The sequence below is a fragment of the Anolis sagrei genome, chromosome 4 (genome assembly GCF_037176765.1).
Source record: "Anolis sagrei isolate rAnoSag1 chromosome 4, rAnoSag1.mat, whole genome shotgun sequence".
Lineage (NCBI taxonomy): Eukaryota > Metazoa > Chordata > Lepidosauria > Squamata > Dactyloidae > Anolis > Anolis sagrei.
The window spans coordinates 86,372,305-86,387,527 of record NC_090024.1 but is presented as its reverse complement, the minus strand read 5'-3'; the positions used below and the strand labels follow the sequence as shown (position 1 = coordinate 86,387,527).

General features: G+C 39.7%; 1 protein-coding gene across 1 annotated transcript; it reads right to left on the bottom strand.

Moving 5' to 3' along the window:
- Window positions 1-3,055: 3,055 nt before the first annotated feature.
- RPP40 (ribonuclease P/MRP subunit p40) lies at window positions 3,056-13,814 on the bottom strand. Its single transcript, XM_060774767.2, has 8 exons — window positions 13,573-13,814; window positions 10,716-10,860; window positions 9,778-9,846; window positions 9,500-9,595; window positions 7,833-7,958; window positions 6,036-6,234; window positions 5,703-5,837; window positions 3,056-3,556 (listed from the first exon to the last, which is right to left on the bottom strand). The coding sequence occupies exons 1-8, from the start codon at window positions 13,696-13,698 to the stop codon at window positions 3,361-3,363; spliced, it is 1,092 nt and encodes a 363-aa protein (XP_060630750.2). The 5' UTR covers window positions 13,699-13,814; the 3' UTR covers window positions 3,056-3,360.
- Window positions 13,815-15,223: the final 1,409 nt, after the last annotated feature.

The following is a 15,223-nucleotide window of genomic DNA, read 5'->3' as shown; positions in this document are numbered from 1 at the left end:
TGATAAGAAACAACATCTTTTCAGAAATCCACATTTGTTTGATTTAGAACTGCCACTGTATTGACTCTTCACTGAATATAATACTTCCCCTTCTGTCATCTCTGCAGCAGATTCATTGAACACATGATATCATCCACAGTTGAGTTCACTTCCTTCCTGTCAGGCTTTCAGCTTGACGGGCAAGAAAGGATCAAGATCCAACACTGCAATTAGAGGAGAGGCTGCTTTTGAAACTGTTGCAGCTCCTTTGATCTTAGCAGGTCCAACTCATCATATACAGTATCTGAGCTACTTATTTAGCTACAATGTACAAGTTAGGCCATAGCCCTCTGATATTCATTCAATCTAGTTTTCCCCTGGCTGCTTCTCAGAATGTATCTGTTCAGTATGTGTTTCTAAGGGCCCTTCCACCCAGCCCTATATCCCAGAATATTAAGGCAGAAAATCCCACATTATCTGAGTGTGGATTCAGATAACCCAGTTCAAAGGAGATATTGTGGGATTTTCTGCTTTGGTATTTTGGGATATAGGGCTGTGTGGAAGGGCCCTCAGAAAATCCCACATTATCCGAGTGTGAACTCAGTGCCCTTCCAGACAGGCCCTATATCTCAGGATTTGATCCTAGGTTTTCTGTTTATCCCTGATTATCTGGCAATGTGGACCATATAATCCAGTTTAAAGCAGAAAACCTGGGATTAGTACCTGGGATATAGGGCTTGTCTGGGATTAGTACCTGGGATATAGGGCTTGTCTGGAAGGGCCCTAACCGAGGGCCTTTTCACACAGCCCTATATCCCAGAATATCAAGGCAGAAAATCCCACACTAACCCAGTTCCTTATCATTCTCAACCTGTGGGTCCCTTCAACTTCCAGAAATCCTAATGGCTGGTAAACTGGCTGGGATTTCTGGGAGCTGTAGACCAAAATGCCTTGGGACCCACAGGTTGAGAACCATTGTCTTAAACCCAGCTGTTTGAAATCTGCAGGCATGATTCGGTATACAAGAGGACATTCGACACAGCCGATATTGTGGGATTTTCTGCCTTGATATTCTGGCATATAGGGCTGTGTGAAATGTCCCCTTGTATACCAAACCATGCCAGCAGATTTCAAACAGTTGGGTTTAAGACAATGGTTCTCAACCTGTGGGTCCCAAGGCATTTTGGCCTACAACTCCCAGAAATCCCAGCCAGTTTACCAGCCATTAGGATTTCTGGAAGTTGAAGGCCAAAACATCTGGGGACACACAGGTTGAAAATGGTAAAGAATTATTCAAGAATGATAAGGAATTATTCTGAAAGAGCCATCAACATTACTGCTGCAATTGTTTTCTCATATCTTCTGAAGGATGCAATGGCTCCACCAGAGATTATCAGAGGTTAAGGATGACCTGAGAACTGCACTTTAAGAAGTACTCAATCTGCAAATCTTTACAAATTCAAATAATTTCTGCAGCAAGCATCAATATAGGGTGCACAACAGATACGAAACTGTTGTCAGAAGTGTGTCATATCAGTATAGACAAAGGAATGCTTCAAGGAGACACAATATTGCCAAAACTGTTTATGGCGACTTTAGAAAAGCTCTTCCAAAAAATCAAATTTAAAGCCAGGATTTCAATTGAGAGCAAACAACTTTCTCGTCTCCTCTTTGCAGATGAATGTGGTCCAGCTCACCCTCATGAATCCTTGTACCATTTCGATACTGTTTTATTATGTTATTGTCACTATTTTATTGTATTATCATGTTATTGTTTAGTATTTTTACTTGATGTTATTGTCTATTTTTGTATGTATTTTATTTTATTTTGCCTTATTGTAATTGCTTGGCCTTGGCCCCATGTTAGCTGCCCCAAGTCCCTTTGGGGAGATGGTGGCAGGGTACAAATAAAGTTGTTGTTGTTGTTATTATTATTATTATTTCCTTTTTTTGCCAAAAATCCAGAAGATTTACAACATGATCTCCAACAACTAGCTCGACTCTCAAAATCAGAAGGACTGGAAATGAAATGAATGGGGAAAAAAGCCGTGTCCCGGGCTGCATCATTATAAACTGAGATGAAATTGAGGAAGTGAGTGAATATGTATATATTAGACAACAAGTACAGTTGAATAATTTGGCAGATGGCGAATGGGCAAGAAGATGAAAGGCGGCTTGGATGGCTTTTAATCGAAACCAGACAGTGTGAACACATGCTAAGTTGCCAACGAAGGTCAGAACAGGTATCTTCAACACTACAGTTTTACCTGCAATGTCATATACATCTGAAACATGGGCAACAACAACGTTAGAGAAGGAAAAACTGAGGTGACTCAGAGAGCAATGGAAAGAAGGCTGTGTGACATGACAATAAGAGATAATGTCAGTAACAAAGAGCTGTGTCAAAGAACCAGGGTACATGACATGGTCAATGAGATCTATGAGGCAAATAGAAGTTGGGCAGGGTACAAACAAAAGACAACCAATGGACATGCCAACTAACAAACTGGATACCAAGAGACCACAAGCGCCCCTTGGGCAGACTTTGTACTCAATGGGAAGAACCATTCAGCCAGAAATGGAAAAGAAAAAAACAAAATCATATAATTTGGCAAATGGTAGATTTGCGTGAAGCCAAAATGAGTGGATCGATAACAAATCAAGTAGAATTATCCATTCTGCCTGACATCAGTGTTTCTTCAGTGATAATAAACTCCATAGTCTAACTCTGCAGTGTGTAAATAATGAAAAGAATGTATCAGTCTTAAATCACACACTATTCAGGTTCAGGAATTTTTCTTGGGATCCAACATCATGAGAGAGGGTGTGTTTCTCTTATTTTTTCCACAGCGTGCATCATTTATAAATCTCTATTATGGCTTCTCTTATCCTCCTATCTTTTAAACTAAAAACATCTCAAACGTTGTGATTTTTCTGTCAGTTATTCCAGTTTCATGAGCTTTTTTGTTGCTCTTCCCATATGTCCAACACTACTTTTAACCCGGTATAGTGACAATAGTTGTGCACAATATTCCAAATACAATCACACCACAAATTTGTAAAAAAAGCAGTAGGATATTGGTATTGCTTTTTTATTCTATTTTTAATTATGTCCTCAAAAGAACAAAACAAATCAGCTCCACAGTGAGGCCAGGGGTTCATCGAAATACCATAACTCTGAAAAAGGCACTTTTACTGTTGTAGTCTTGATTTTTTTACCTTACTATATAATTCTCAAAAATATATAAAAAAACAAATTGCAATTTTCTGATCATTTTTTAAAAAACATTATGATTACATTTTAAAAAATTATATTTAAGTCAGACAGGTAATAAATATCTTACACCCTATTTAATATAACATGTTTGAATGACCACTATTTTAAGGACAATCACCATACGCTCCTACTGCCATCTGAAGCCAGTAGTCCAAGCTTCTAAAAATTACAAAATTGTATAAATTCTCTCCCCCCTTTAGGAAACTGTGTTCACTTTCTCTCCAGGAAACAGGGGTGTCAGCAAAGCCATGCACAGTCAGTGTAGCCCATTGAGCCAACTTTGGTTCTTCAAAATAGCAACTGTGGAAAGAAACAAGGAAGCATAGCTAGTGAATACCATGTAGCTGATCCTATACATAATTACTGAAATATAAGTCATGGTGGCGCAGTGGGTTAAACCATTGAGCTGCTAAACTTGCTGACCGCAAGGATAGCGGTTCGAATTCGGGGAGCAGGGTGAGCTTCCGCTGTTAGGCCCAGCTTCTGCCAATCTTGCAGTTCGAAAACATGCAAATGTAATTAGATCAATAGGTACCACTCCTGTGGGAAGGTGACGGTGCTCCGTGCAGTCATGCTGGCTACATGACCTTGAAGGTGTCTACAGACAACACCGGTTCTTCGGCTTAGAAATGGAGATGAGCACCACCCCACAGAGTCAGACATGACTAGACTTAATGCAAGGGGAAATCTTTACCTTTACTTAAGACTTATTAATATGATTGTATATTAAACCCTCCACTCAAAAACATAGTTGAGATTCAGACTAAGATAGTCATATTTAGATCCCACTGAAATCAATATGAAAACGTGGGCCAAATGTAAATAATTGGTTCATCTGAGTCACACACATCTGAGTTACAATAATAAGTCTTCTACTGGTATAAAGACAGTGTCACTCCATAAATGTGGAGAGATGGAGAAAAAAGAACATGTCTGGACATTTGGTATTCATTTGCCATATATACAAAGGACTTTCTTGTTAATAAACCAAAATCATAATTTTTGATTAACAGTTCCAGACACCATCTGTGTTTATAAACTTGTGGTCTATAAATTATAAAGGACCTTATACCTTGTTTAACTTTTGTGTGTGTGTGTCAGGAGTGACTCAAGAAATTGTTAAGTTGCTTCCGGTGTAAGAGAATTGGCTGTCTGCAAGAACGTTGCCCACGGGATGCCAGGATGTTTTACCATGCTGTGAAAGGCTTCTTTCATGTCCCCGCATGAGAAGCTGGAGTCGACAGATGGTAGTTCACCCCGCTCCCCGGATTTGAACTGCCAATCTTTTGGTCAGCAGTCCTGCTTAACATGATATCCCTGCTTAAATTGTTACTATTATAAGAAATTGAGTTTTAAAAAGAAGCAAGATACCAGTATAAAAAGAATCATAAAGGAAGTAGTAATATTAGATAAATCTGTGTGGCTTCTACTAACCATTAGGTTGTATGTAAACTTAAACACCCAGTTTTCTTTTAAAAACAAACAAACAATAGCACAATAACTGAATTAGATATGGAGCACTGATGTCAAGGAAATAATCTGAAAATAAAGAGTGCAGAAGTTCAGCTACTTTAAGCTTCATCAACTCCAGGGAGGGAATGAAGTACACACTTAAATCTTTCTGATTTAAAAATCAGTTCGTCTTCTAGTTTTCCAAAGTTTAGCTTCTCTTTGGTTTGTCTCGTTATTCACTGTATAACAGTAATAAAGTGAAACCAACTGCAAAAGCATTATTGCCTAATACTTTGCAGAATTATTACAAATGAACACATCAAGTCCCTATTACACAAAAATGTACTTATACACACTAAAACGAGGATATGTTTTCCAAACTCTAAAAAAAATAAATAACCCAGACCAAATACAGTTTGTACTAGGAGGATCCAGGGTCACATCTTTCTTCAGTAAGGAAGCTCGTGGGTATTTTGGCCCAGCCATGATCTTTCAGTCTAACCTATTGCTTAGGGTAACCAGGGAAGGAAAAGAACAAAAATGCTGCTCTGACCTCACTGGGATATAAAAGTAATAAATAAATAGCCAATGCTGTCACTTTATCTGTGGAAGTAGCTTCTGTGACAGCAAAGGGTGGTTTACAATCCTTCTTCCTCCTACAATAGTTCATATACCCTAAAGACTTTCAAAACTTGTTCAAGAAAGCTGAGAAACACTTTGAAAGAGGTTTTCAGCACCAGGGGAAGGGCTAAAAATATTGCTGCAACTGTCACTGGCATGTCAGATATAGGCCACAGGTTTTTTTAAAAAAAGATGTGCAACACAATCCTGTACAAGTTTCCAAGAATTCTGTGAGCTGAAGTCCAAAACATCTGGAGGGCCACAAGTTTGACACCACTATTCTTATGTATTTAAGTCCTATTGCAGGTGAAATCTAAACAGTCCTAGACAATGCTCTCAAATGCTGAGTCAGCCTCAGTGACAAACAGCTTACCATATCTGTTCCAATAAATGAGCTATCTTCTCTGGAAGTATAAATCCAGTTATTGTACACAACAAAGCCTGATCGACCAGCGTGCTTGGCTGAGGACAGGAATAGGTTGATAAGAAACTAGAAGATGTGTTTTCCCTGCAAAGAGACAGATCACATTGGACACTTGACATGACTATTAACATTTGAACACACTCTTTTAAAAATCATTGCACCAGGCAATCAGATCTCATACAGAGCAATCTCTTTCACACACACACACACACACGGAGCATAATATATTAGAAAGCTTCAAGATATAAGCAGAATATATTTATGCAAATGGCAGATACTTACAAACCAACATTATTAAAAATGGCACCAAGCCATTCAAAGAGTTCCTGTGCACTGCACGCAGTTTCTGGCTCTCCTTGCAGTTTATTATTCTCCAGCACTGGACACTGGACATTTTTTAATGTGCTGAATGTTATTTTTGGCTGATAGGTGTGTATTTCATTTTGGGAGAAATATGATTTCAAGCTTAATTCTTCTGAACCTTAAAAAACAAATTTAAATGACAATCAAAAACAGTATTTTGTTTCAAATAATTTCAATTCTTTTATCACTGTAGGTCAACGAGAAATACAAAACTGTTGATAAAATGCAAAATAATAAAATACTTTGAAGCAGTTCAGATTTCCAGATGTTATTGGGACTGTGAGTTGTGGCAATCCTGACTGGCAAAGCCAATACCATAGAATGCTAGGAGTTGCAATCTAACAGCATTTGAAGAATCACGCAATTTCCACCCCTAATCTATGTATTGCCTCAAACAGATAAATTCCTACCCTATTCTTCTTCAGGTTCCCCAGATTTATGTTTCCTTTTCAGCAAACAAAGAGGAAAGGATATTTTCAAAATAAGTTTACTTGGACCTGAAGGGTGAGATCCAATGAGGAGGAAATATGAAAGGTGTCTAAAGAAACCAAGATGATTGACTGAATAACTTTTTGCTGAGTTAAGATTTGAAAGAGGCATGTACAAGAAATTGGAAAAAGGGGAGATTACTAAATAGAAGTTCAAATGAATAGCCAGCACGTGGTAATAATCTCTGAGAATTCCCAGAAAACATGCAAAGTTCAAGCATGTGACAGAAGGCAAAATATTTACTCCATTTTGGATACAGATATGATTTATTGAATGATAGAAAGGGGATTGTGTTCCCAAATCACTTTTTTTAGGATATTCTCTCACAGACATGTTTCAAGAAAGTTATCATGGGGAAATGTTTTCTCATCACTCCTTGTGTCCAAAACAAGCCACATTTTTCAAAATCCAGTTATCCCAAGGACAGAAAGTGAGGTGAAATTTTCTAAACAGTGGCATAAACAGCAAAACAAACATCACAGGGGTGTTAACCCTGCCCTGTGCTATCCAAAGCTAAAAAATAGACATTTTTGGCCAGAGTTATACTTTAAAAATGTATCTGTTTCGACTTATATACAATTCAGCTTAAGAACAAACCTACAGAACTAATCTTGTTTGTAACTTGGGGACTGTCTGTAGATGATTTGTATGATAATAAAATACATTTCCAAGATTTTTGTAATTTTTGAGTAACAATATGCAAATATGTGCTAGAATTTCTTTTAAAAGTTGTATAACACTTGCATAGTTTCATCTATAATCACTCCATTTTGTTCCTTTGCTCCCAGTGGCAGGGGGAGGAAGCCTGGGAAGCACATGGGAGGGGCCACCTTCCCCAACCGCCTGATCTACAGCAGCCAATCATTTCCTGGCCCTTAATGGTGAGCCTAATGAGAATGGCCAGCCCTCCTCCCTTAGATCTGCCTGGGAGCTTATCCAAACAGCTGCTGGGTCCAAGGGAGGAGGGCCACCTGTTCACATTATTAGATATCCAACTCACCAGGAAGTGCTTGTTTCTAGTAGCAGGGGGAGAAGGTCTAGGGGGGACATGATTCCCCTCCCTCAATTTTGTCTCCCAACATTTTTCGCACAGCACATTAACATGTTGCAACACAGTTAGAAAAACTCTGCTCAAGGATGGCTAAAACACATGAAAACATTATGTAAACTGCAATGATATCTGATTTCACATCTTTCAGTTAGTTTTCATGATCAGCCCACTATTACCTGTGTAATGCCAGGCCAATAAGAAATCAAACTCCAGGGGCTTTTTTTCTTTCAAGGCCCAAATCACTCTGCTATGTTTCTTGCTATGAGGGTCAGAGGCTAAATCAGTCAGGTTAACAGTAATAACTAATAAGAGAGAAAAAGATAAGCAATGGAAGTATATAGCAATAATTTTTTAATTACTTAGGCAACAAATTCTTTAAAAAAATACAATTACTGTTATGCATATTAAGAATTATAACATTATAATATATACAATATTTATATATTACTATTCACTGGGTCCCCTGGTGGCACAGCAAATTAAACCACTGAGATGCTGAACTTGCTGACCGAAAGTTTGGTGGTTCGAATCCAGGGAGAGGGGTGAGCTCCCGCTATTAGCCCCAGATTCTGCCAACCTAGCGGTTCGAAAACATGCACATGTGAGTAGATCAATAAGTACCGCCTTGGAGGGAAGGTAACAGCATTCCATGCTGGCCACCTGACCTTGGAGGTGTCTATGGACAATGCCGTTTCTTCGACTTAGAAACAGAGATGAGCACTATCCCCTACACTTTGCAACTTAAAATACAATAAAAACAGTTTGTTCAATCCACAAAAACAATGTTACTAAAGAAACATTTCTATATTCCTAAATTAAAAGAACAATAGAAATGCCTCAGTTCCACAAATAATCGCATAAAAGCTATTTTCATGCAAATACAAAATACCATGTACAAGACCATTATATAAATAATAAAGCACTGCTGGGAAGATGACAATCTTGCTTCCCCAAACTGTATTCCACAGATCCCCAGGGTTCTGTACAAACATTGTAGGGGTTCCACTAAAAATCATTAAAATCTTTTTTTTTAAATCCATGCCAGAGTATGATGATTTTATTGAAATTAAATGTACCTCTTCTTTAAAAACGAAAAATGACTATTGGGTAGGACTGACAGGTGTATAGGTGTCAGTAGTCAAAAAAAATATTCTACCAATGCTCCCTTTCAAGTCCACCTACTGATGTAAATCAGACTTTTCAGCTTATGCTTACACCAAAAACAAATTTAGGAGCATGATGCCACCCTGGATTCACATATTCAGTTTTTGAACATAAAGCCCAATTTCAAAACTATTTTAAGGACAAAAAAGAAACATTTTTCTGCACAATTGTAAATGTGAATTCAATATTTTCCTATACAAAAATAAATGTTTGTAGTCATATCCAATATTTTCTTGTACCAATATAAATCTTTGTGTTTATATGTAAAATGTTTTCTCTTTATTCTAAACCTAGTGGATTAAACAAAACATTCAAACAATAGGAGTAGATGAAAAAAGAAATAATGTGTGGGTTCACCATGCTTAGTGAGAGTTAGGGTTACTTGGGAGAAAAACTCTTCTGAAATGTCCAATGATCGAAAAAGTTCGGAAACCGCTGATCTAAAGCGATGCCTCACCAATACAATCTAAGATCCACGTGATTAAATAGGACCTTAAGATTTTTGTAGCCCAGGTTGTACATGATTTTGAAAGTCAAACTGCACCACAGATAGAGTAAATGTGAGTACCAAGTAAGTTTATAAGCTAGAATTGTATAACTACATATTGCATAAAGATTGCTGAATTGTTTTATTTTCTCCAACTGAATATCTTGTTACTGGAGAATGATGATTACTTACTGTATCTCATTGGTTTTTTACCAGAATAAAGGGAAGGATGGCCTTGTAATCCAAGTTCTTCATATGTGTCCTTGTCTACTGATATAATTAGTTTGCCTGTTAAAATATTTAAAATAACAGTATTTTAATTACCATGCAAATATAGAAATTACATCACCTCCCCCTTCTGTCATGCCCATATTCCCATCTTCCCGTTTTCAGGAACCACTCAAGGACTTAATGCAAGGACTGATACGTAATGTTTGTAAAAGATTATAAAACTTGAATAAATGTCCTACCTGTTGGTAGTAGAGCAGCAGTATTGTCTTGGTCAATCCTTGTATTATATGTAAGAGCATAACATGACCCTAAAACACAAAGTTAATACATCTTTTTGAATGGGAAAATGTAAAGCTACACTTATTTTTTTTAACATTTGTGTCAAAAGCATTGCATAAATAAGTATAAAACATAAAATAGAGGGAGCATAAGCGGCTAAATATTTTTGGAACAAAAACTGTCTGTAGCTTTACACAATTCTTCCTCAGTGTATGAGGCACGGCATTGTGAGCAAGAATACAGATAGGGAGTTGCTTGTTCTGCTCCGCAGTTGCACAAGGTGGAGTATTCTTCCAGGTACTGCCATTTTGCCAGGTTGTCTTTTGATCTGCCATCTCCGCTTCTGTGTCTGTTCAGGGACTTCCAAGTTGCCCATTCTTGGTTTGCCCCTGGAGGCAGAGCCTCATGGGGGCCATCCATTTGGGGTTTCCTGGTTTAGCTGCCCAGAGAGATGCACTTGCTGTTGCTGGGAGAACATTAAGAGAAGTGGTGGTTCTCATGAAGCTTTTCCTTGATTTAAGTCTACTAGGAGGAGGCTGATAGCCATGCAATGGAAATATGTCAGTCAAAGAGGCTTGTTCATTCAAATGATTGTCTGATTATTGTTTATTACATACTATTCTTTCTTTTAAAGCAAAACAAACCTTCCTCATTGTGGCTATTTTCGGTTGCTGACACTAAATGACACTTTCCTATAAATTTGTTGTTGCAGAAAATTAATATAAGAATGTGATTCTAATTTCTCTGAACATAACAGAAATGTCTACATTAAAAAAGTCACAAACTCTCTTCCCAATCTTACCATATTTTTCCTTAAAATAATTAGAATAAACCTCTACTAACCAGTGGAGAATCGAGTTCCTTTTACTATCACAGGCACATTTCTTTTCTCTCTTACCTTTTTTCACAAATGTATTAATAAACTCCTCTGTTACAAACTCATGAAGGGGCAATTTCTTCACCAAGTAGTACTCCCCAAAGTCTCCAACTGCATTTTTCAGTATTTCTGGAACCATTCCACATTCAGGGATCAACAAGGACACCTATTCACAGAACATTTGGGACACGAATGAGATCTAATTGACAAATCTGACTGCAAAATCTCTTTTTAAGCAGCTCTTTTGATAACATACAATTATAACAATACAAAGTACTTTAAATGAAATATTGCAATAGCAAGTAAAATTATTAAGATGCTATTATGCACACATCAAATAATACTTTTCAGTTTCAGTTTCAGTTTTTTTCCCATATCAGAAATGGCTTGAGAAACTGCAAGTTGCTTATAGTGTGCGAGAATTGGCCATCTACAAGGACTTTGCCCAGGAGATGCCCAAATGTTTTACCATCCTGTAGGAGGCTTCTCTCATGCCCGGACAGACAGGAATTCACCCCATCTCGCGGATTCAAACTGCCGACCTTCAGGGTCTCACTACCTCTGAGGATGCTTGCCATAGATGCAGGTGAAACGTCAGGAGAGAATGCCTCTAGAACATGGCCATATAGCCCGAAAAAACCTACAACAACCCAGTGATTCTGGCCATGAAAGCTTTCAACAATGCATTGCATTTACTGCGTTTCCATCTGACTCTTCCCTCCACATCTCCCATTTCACTCTAATTTAATGCAGTTGGACACCAGTTAACTGACATGCTCAGTGCTATGGGATCATGGGAGTTGTAGTTTGAAAATGTCTTTAGCATTCTATGGCAAGTAATGTTGTTGCCCCAGCAAACTATAACCTTGACTTCTTTGGCTAATAAGAATAGCCAATTGAGCAACTGGAGACCTGTAGTTTCGGGGGACTCAGACCAGTATCTTGGCCTGAGATCCACTTTGGACCATAGACCAACCCTGAAGCAGCGCTCTCTCTTTCTGGATAAAAACAGGCTTTCTGCGAGCTGCTTGGGACAGATAGTTTTCTCTGTGACTGGTGAATTATGTGGAATTTTTAAGATGTACTTGTACTGCTGAAATAAACTTGACCTAGTGCTACAAGCAGGTTGGATCAAAAGCAATGCCACACTTAGATCCTTTGTAGGAGCAATAGCTCTCTGGGACTCCTCCAGGTCTCCGCACATAGTCAGGAGTTCCCTGGGCTTGAGAGGGCAATATAATGGAAGACATGCCATATGTTGAATTCCAACTACAGAAGCTGTTTATTGCGGACATAGTAATAAGGACAAGATGCATGGGACACAAAATGTCTGTCACACCCCCAAATGGGGTCGCAAGGCTTTTATCGCTTTGACAGAGAATTAAAGACACATTCTCATTGGTCTAAGCTGGCTGATACAATTTTCACTGCCTCTATATGACTTTGACAGGCATGAAGGCACACATGGGATCTTAACAATGGCACAACAATAATCTATTGTTCTCTGGCCATGAACACTCAGTTGGAAAGTATCTATAGGTCAATTACTTCAAGCGGCTGGGAAATTAGGGAAGTATTAGAGAGTACTTTATGTACAACTCTGGTCCTTGGCAGCCAGTTAGGCCCCAATAGGGCTAGATTTACACTGCCATATAATCCAGTTTCTGAATCGAGATTCTTTGCTTTGAACTACATTATGAGAGTCTACACTGCCATATAACCTAGTTTTAAGATGATATTCTGGATCTGGAAACTGGGTTATATGGCAGTGGGTTCAGAAACTGGGTTATATACCATATAACCTAGTTTCTGAATCCAGAATATCACCTTTAAGCTAGATTATATGGCAGTGTAGATTATAATCTAGTTCAAAGCATAGATCCAGCCCTAGTGTGTGTTATCTATCTGTCTTCGTGCTTGATTTCAGGGCCCTTTCCAGCTCTATGTAATTTAGTCCTTTCCAACACTACACTCCATTCCTAAGGAATGTATAGGCCAGGGGTCCTCAAACTATGGCCCGGGGGCCGGATATGGCCTTCCAAGGTCATTTATCCGGCCCTTGCTCAGGGTCAACCTAAGTCTGAAACGACTTGAAAACACACAATAACAACAACAATCCTATCTCATCAGCCAAAAGCAGACCCACACTTCCCATTGAAATACTAATAAGTTTGGGCTGTTGTAGGTTTTTTCGGGCTATATGGCCATGGTCTAGAGGCATTCTCTCCTGACGTTTCGCCTGCATCTATGGCAAGCATCCTCAGAGGTAGTGAGGTAAAACGTTTGTGGATCCCTGGTATAGACCATAATGGGAGAACCAGTATGGCATGGCGGTTGGAGTGTTGGGCTATGACTCTGGAGACCAGGGTTCAAATTCCAGCTTGCCTCTGACAGATTCGACATAGAATCACCGCAAGTTGCAAGTTCTCAATGAGGGTAAACAACAATACCTCACTGAGAACTTCAGGATACAACTTTGTGTTGTTGTTGACTGCCATCAAGTGGAATTCCACTTATGGAGACCCTACAAACATACAAGACATGGTGCCATAATGGAATTGCCACTAGCAGGCCAGGGCTCGTGGAAATAAGTGAAGTGCACTGAGGTTCATATGCATGAGGGTAAGGGTTCATCTACACCCTAGATTTAATGCAGTTTGACACCACTTCAACTGCCCTCAGTCAATGCTATGGAATCAGGACCATGGAAAACTGCAAAGGATGGTGGCATCACCAGAGGGCGGGGGGGGGAGGAGTATTCTACTGCCTTAAAGTGACGTCACGCTTCTCTTCAGAGAGCCTCGACCACGCCCCCTCCAGCAGACCAACAATTCTTGCCGCCACGCGCCGCCCCCCCTCCTCCCTCCCGCGCGCTCACCCGGCAATTGAAGGCGTGGTTGCGCACGTGCGCCGCGTGGCGGGAGCGCTCGTGCCGCACGTGGCTCCTCTCGCACACCAGCAGGTGGCGGGGAGTCTCGCGGAGCCATCTCAGAGGGACGAACATGCTTTCCTCTTCCTTTTCTCTCCGGTCGCGCGCCCAAGCTGAGAGAAGGGCCAAGGAGGGGGCGGGGCCTGAACGTCACGCGCAGCCGGGAGAGAGAGAGAGAGAGAGAGAGACGAGGAGGAGGAGTTGTCAGAAGGGGGCGGGGCGATCTGTGCGCATGCGTATTTTCCTGCTTGGGGGAAGCGCTCCTCCCAATACCTCGTTGCCCTCACTGGAATGGCCAAAGTGAAGTTGTTGCTTCTTGTCCCAAGGAAAGAAGTTTTGATTCTTGTGGTTATAATAAGCAATGTCTTTAGCAGCAGTATATTGTCAGGAGCTGTCTCTCTTATTATGCAAAATATTAGGACAGGGAGTAGAATTGTACTGAATATACAGTCCATACTTCAGGAAATAAAGCCCAACTGCTCATTGGAGGGAAGAATAGTAGGGGCAAAGATGAAGTACTTTGGTCACATCATGAGAAGAAAGGAAAGCTTAGAGAAGACAATTATGCTGGCGAAAATGGAAGGAAAAAGGAAGAGGGGCCGACCAAGGGCAAGGTGGATGGATGGTATCCTTGAGCTGATGGTGGTGACGGCCGACAGGGAGCTCTGGCATGGGCTGGTCCATGAGTTCACTAAGAGTTGGAAACAAATGACATTATGGTGATTTTGTCAGTGGCAATTGTTTTTAATGCTAGCCAAGGACTGTTGCAAAGGTGTAAAAAAGCAGGGCATGTGGCCATGCAAATGTTATTAACAATGTAGACCACACAAGCTAGGAGAGGCTGCAGCCGTTTGCTTTTGCCCAAGTCTATTGGGAAGGGCGAGATTCTATCTCCTTCCTGTCTGCAAAGTCAATTGAGTGCAAACTACTTTGCATTTTGAACTCAGTTTGCAGCAGTTAGAAAGCTGGGAGGACAAGGAAGACTATGAGTTATGGAAGGAGAAACTGTTGTAATTTTTCTTAAACAGCTGAAAAATGGGATGAGAGAATATTTACCAGAGTTCTCTGTGCCAAAGAGGGACAGGAAGATGGTATGTATACATAGAATCAAAAGATTGTGAGCCCAGAAATTGGTATTTAGCACAGCTGTCATTTTGTTACTGCTTATTATTCAACATTTCAGAAAGTTTTGCACATCATCCAGCTTTGCCTTCTGCCCATCTCTTCTGTAGCTGATGTTTCTGGTTCTAAATACCATGTTAAAAAATAGTTGCCACCTGACAACGTGGAGCTGTCAGTTTCCTTTATTTTCTTAGCATATTAAGGATTTGTCACTTTGAAAAGAAAGCCACTGCAGTTAAGATCTGAAATTGCTTTTTACGTGCTTTCTTCTTGTCCCTTTTTTGTTTCATTTTGTGTCTTTTAAAACTGGGAGCACAGACTATGTCATTACTGATCTTTTAAACGCCCCGAGAGCCATTTACAGTTGAAGAGCAGGGTGAAATACTTCAAATAAATAAAATAAGGTGTAGGATCTAAATGCTTGCATCTGGAGCTGAGTGTCAAATCTGCACTCATTACATTCATTGAATTAGACTCA